Consider the following 5,068-nt stretch of genomic DNA (forward strand, 5'->3'; position numbering starts at 1 on the left):
CGTCCCTGAAGTTGATCTCCGGTACTCATAGTGATCCTTCCGGTGAATTTCGTCCAGCTGGCGCAACTGGAAAGCTGACCTGGCATCGTTGGTGACACGTTAGCAGCGCAACGGCTAGCTGACATGGCTTAGTAAACATTTTGGACTCAATTTGGTCCCTAATTTTAGGTTAAAAACCCTAACCCCAATTGACTCTCTTCTCTTTTCTTCTCTATCGCACAAATAACCAGCCACTGCATTAATATGGTAAGCATGTGCTTCTGTATTATTGTTGCCATTTTTAGGCATGTAAGTTAAGCTTTTATTTGTGCCACCATATGCAATCTTTTGGGGTGACTAATACCTTCTGTTCTAGTTATCTCTTTTAGAGCCCCCCCTGTTTTTACTGTTTTGGTTTTTGTGCCTCTCCAGATTATTACTTTTGATAACTATGGTGTCTCAGGTCATTGTAATCATCGAGATGTGCATTATGGAGTAAGGCAAGTTGAGATATTATGATACTACTATTGATCAATATTGAACTACTATTACTTTAAATTTTGTAGATATGCATGATGCTGATTGTTTATTTTTAATTTTTATACTTTGGCACCACTTTTTTGGTTTTTTTTATTACTTGAGTTTGTCAAATGTCAACAGTGCTCAACATCGCAGATTTGCTTTTCTTAGTTTACAGAAATTGGTATTGAAGTGATACAATGAATGTTTCTTACAACTGATATATTATAAATTAGCAAATGGCCATGATCATCCTTTATATTCTTTAATCTTTATATATCAATCCTGAATCACCCATAGCTTAATAACTGTAAATGTTCTGTAGTTTTATTTGCTGACTCTCTTTTGAAAATGTTTATTGCAACATCTTATGTTCCTAATGTAGAAAAATATAGACTCTACTGAGGCTAAAATTCAAATGCAAAGAAAGGGAATGTACTAAACATTTAAACATATTACAAAGTGGTTCATTTTCTACAAAACCGAACCACATTCTTATCACTAGCTTCAAAAAACTTGGCCTTAACTTTGTTTAGTGATGCAGCAATATCTGTCATGTTCATTCGTTTTTCAGGTAAATCCTCACAACAATTCAAGGCCGGTTTCAAGATAGATGATGTAGATGCTATTATGTCATCAACATGGTGGTGACCTTCATCTTGTAAAAAGTTGGAATCCACAACTCGATCAATTGCTCGTGACAATGATTCACTAATCCAACCTTTCATGCTTAATCCTGCAACAAACAAGTCATCTATTGGCTTCTTTCTTGTGAATGTTTCCATCAGCATTATCCCCAAACTGTATACATCTCCCTTTGTAGAGATAATCCATTTGGATCCAAACTCTGCAACTCAAATTACCCTCGTTATTTTAAATAAAATATTTGTTTATAAAACAAGTATATGTGACAACAAGCCACTAAAATTGGAAACAAAATATTTAGATACCACCGCCGCAACAGAAAGTGAATTTCTGAACTAATGAAAATTACTACAGAAAAAGTTAAAGAAGCATTATAGTTCAACTTTGATTACAAATTATTACTAAAAGGTCAGTGAATGATTTATGATCTTCAATTGTATATGCATACTAATCAAGCATATGGTTATAATCAAATGACCAAAGTTAAAAGGGAAATTATAATCTGGTGTAGCATAACTTACCCGGTGCAATGTAGCCAACTGTAGCCATGGTCTTGGTATATTCTTTGGATTGTCCCTCGCCAAGCAATTTGGCAATGCCAAAGTCACTGACATGGCCAACCATGTCTTCATCCAATAAGACATTACAAGGTTTGACATCACAATGAACCACTATAGGTGAAGATCCATGATGCAGATACTCTAATGCAGATGCCACATTTATCATTATATTTAGCCTTTGCAAGAAGTCCAAACAATGGTTATGAGAATACAACCATCTCTCAAGGCTCCCATTAGGCATGAACTCCATCACTAAAAGCTTGTAATCTATACTTGAACAACAACCTATGATCTTCATGAGATTTCGATGGCGCAGATTGCGCATTGCTTCGCATTCTACACTGAAGCTCTTTGATCCTAATTCCAAGTCCAAGTTAAACACTTTGACAGCAACCACCATCCCATTTGAAAGTAAACCTTTGAACACAGAGCCAAAACTGCCCCTACCAAGCAAATTACTCTCATCAAATCCATTAGTTGCCTGTGATAGTTCATAGTACGAAATCATTCTGGCTGCTGGTAATGCTGATAATGTTCCTTCATTAGTATCACCACCATTCTTTCTTCAACGCCTGACGAGAAAAAACACACAGAAAACAACCAGAATGATTGAAACCATTATAGGCAATATGCATTTGATGAAGAATATGTTTGCATTTGACCTTTCTTCTTTACTTTACTGCATGCTGGGACTTGTAATCTGGCATTTCCACAAAGTGCTTTATTAAACATGAAAGATTGAGCAGTGAAATTTTTGAAAGGTCCACCACTTGGAATCTCTCCTTCCAAACTATTATGAGAAAGATTGATGAATTCAAGATAATGAAGTGACTCCAGTGATCTTGGAATCAAGCCAAACAAGTTGTTTTGAGATAAGTCCAAATCTGTCAAACTTATCAAACTGCCAAGTGAATCAGGAATACCCCCTACCAATTTATTTTGTGATAAGTTGAGAATTTGCAAATTTTGCAATCCAGAAATGGCCCCAGGAATGCTTCCTGAGATCATATTCTTTGATAGATCCAAGAAAGTCACAGCCTTTAAGTTCCCAATTTCAATTGGAAGAGACAGAATTAAAGCATTGTCAGACAAGTTCACCTCAAGAATGTCTATGAGGCTCCAAAGAGAAGAAGGCACCTTACTGAGTTTGTTAGAGTTCAAGTAAAATTTTCTTAGGGAAGTAAGATTACCAAAGCAAGTTGGAACCTCTCCAGAAATTAGCTTGTTCTCAGTTATGTACAACTCACTCAGCTGCTTGATTTTGCAGATTTCGCTGATGATGGCTCCCTGCAGACGATTGTTGCCAAGACTCAAATATTGAAGAGAGTGCGATGGAGAAGAAAGGAGAGGAGAGTCAATTGGGGGTTAGGTTTTTAACCTAAAATTAGGGACCAAATTGAGTCCAAAATGTTTACTGCGCCACGTCAGCTAGCCGTTGCGCTGCTAACGTGTCACCAACGACACCAGGTCAGCTTTCCGGTTGCCAGCTGGACGAAATTCACCGGAAGGACCACTATGAGTACCGGAGATCAACTTCAGGGACGATCTCGACAAATTTTTAAGTTCAGGGATTACTTTGAGCCTCGAGGGTAACTTTAGGGACTACTTTGATGCTTACCTCTATTAATCATTGTTATCGATTTAATGATCAAACAGATCAAAATATTAATATTCATCCATTTAATATTTATATAAAACTTTTACTTCTCAACAAAGGAGATTCATAAACTTATTATAAAAAAATTAATATCATATTTTATGTTTCTATAATTTTATTTTAATATTTTATATTGATAAATTTTTATACTTCTTAAATATTTATTAATTTGAGTATTGAAATGTCTTTCACAGCTATACTCCTATTTATTCCAAGTTCAACTCCGACCACAATATTAGAGCTTCTCACAAAGAATTTTTCAATCTAGTTATAGTTCAGAGTCATCATATAATATTATCATTTTAGCGATCCGCTCTAGGAAAAAAAATTCAAATAATAAATCTACGAGCTGAGCTATATATATGTTGGAGAAACATTATCAATACCAGAACAAAATAGGAATTTGATTGAAAATATTTGTATAACATTAACTCTAGATTACAAACTTTTGTCACTTCTAAGTTCTAACGTATATTTGTCAATATCAAAGTTAAAAATATCACATAATTATAAATTTTAATTTTAACCATTCACTCACAATGTCCAATATTCACAGTTTTGCTCCATATGTTTTTGTACGCTTTTTCGTCTAGATACATCATATCCATTTAAGAATTTGATAGTTTCATATTCTAATTAAGCACTGCTGTTTCTTTAGTCAAATGGATTATATGGTTATATCAGTTTTATTGACTTGTGTTATAAATAAAGATATAGATTAATAATATCATAAAAAAATATTTTATACAAATTATTAAAAAATGATATTTTATATTTTTAATATATTAAAAATATTAAATTTTTTTTATTATTATATTTTTAAAATATATTTTTAAAATACAACTTAACTGATTCGTTATTATATTCTATTTGTTTGATAGTTTGATCATTATGTATGTTTTCAGACGCTTTGTCATCCAGATACATTATAGGAATTTTATCTTTTCATCACAACATAGGAAAAGGTTTGATAGACACTTCTTTGTTAGTTTTATTTGATTACTCTAACATAACTAATACATAAATTATGTGCAGTTGGCTTCGAACGTATCCTGCGAGACTCTTGTAGCAGTTTACGTTTATTTGTAAATTGTGGGTTTCTGTCGCAGTTTACATAGTTTATGAAAAAAATATATTTTGGTATTTATTTTGTAAAATGTGTATTCTGGTAAAATTAGAAATCAAATTATTTATTTTGATAAATTGCCCTCTTTTTTATTTTTTCATAATATTACATTTTTTTCTTTTTTAATAGTATTAATTTTAATATTATTTTTAGGTCTTAATATATAAATTTTTTTTACATAAAATAATAAAAATAATTAAATTATTAAAAAGTTATTTTGTCATTTTATATTTTAAAATTTTATATTTTTAATAGTAAAATTTTTTATTTAAATAATTTTATTAAATTATTATTAATTATATACTTAAACATTTAATTTTTTGAGTCTTACTAAATAAATATAGTAGTTATTTTAAAATTTAAATTTTTTAGACTTTTTATTTATAATTTTTGAGTGTGATCTAAAAGATTAAAATTTTAAAATAATTATTATATTTATTTAGTAAAATTCAAAAGATTAAAATATTAGTATATAATTAATAATAATTTGATAAAATTATTTATATAAAAAAATTTACTAGGAAAATTTAGAATTCAAAAATGTGAAATCTAAAAATATAAATGAGAAATAACTTTGACATA

General features: G+C 30.9%; 1 protein-coding gene across 1 annotated transcript; it reads right to left on the minus strand.

Annotated features, from left to right (window-relative positions):
• Positions 1–965: 965 nt before the first annotated feature.
• LOC148572179 (putative LRR receptor-like serine/threonine-protein kinase At3g47570) lies at positions 966–2,043 on the minus strand. The gene is made up of 2 exons (XM_088507395.1): positions 1,665–2,043; positions 966–1,345 (listed from the first exon to the last, which is right to left on the minus strand). Exons 1-2 carry the CDS (start codon positions 2,026–2,028, stop codon positions 966–968), a joined length of 744 nt encoding a protein of 247 aa, XP_088363521.1. The 5' UTR covers positions 2,029–2,043.
• Between the last annotated feature and the right edge of the window lie 3,025 nt (positions 2,044–5,068).

The sequence above is a fragment of the Arachis ipaensis genome, chromosome B3 (assembly GCF_059453495.1).
Source record: "Arachis ipaensis isolate K30076 ecotype BB chromosome B3, ASM5945349v1, whole genome shotgun sequence".
Classification (NCBI taxonomy): Eukaryota; Viridiplantae; Streptophyta; class Magnoliopsida; order Fabales; family Fabaceae; genus Arachis; species Arachis ipaensis.

Excerpts from the sequence above, each read along its gene's own strand:
- LOC148572179 (XM_088507395.1), bottom strand. The coding sequence starts at position 2,028 with ATGCGCAATCTGCGCCATCGAAATCTCATGAAGATCATAGGTTGTTGT. Across the intron at positions 1,346-1,664 it reads AGTTGGCTACATTGCACCGG|AGTTTGGATCCAAATGGATT; the intron begins GTAAGTTATGCT and ends TTTGAGTTGCAG.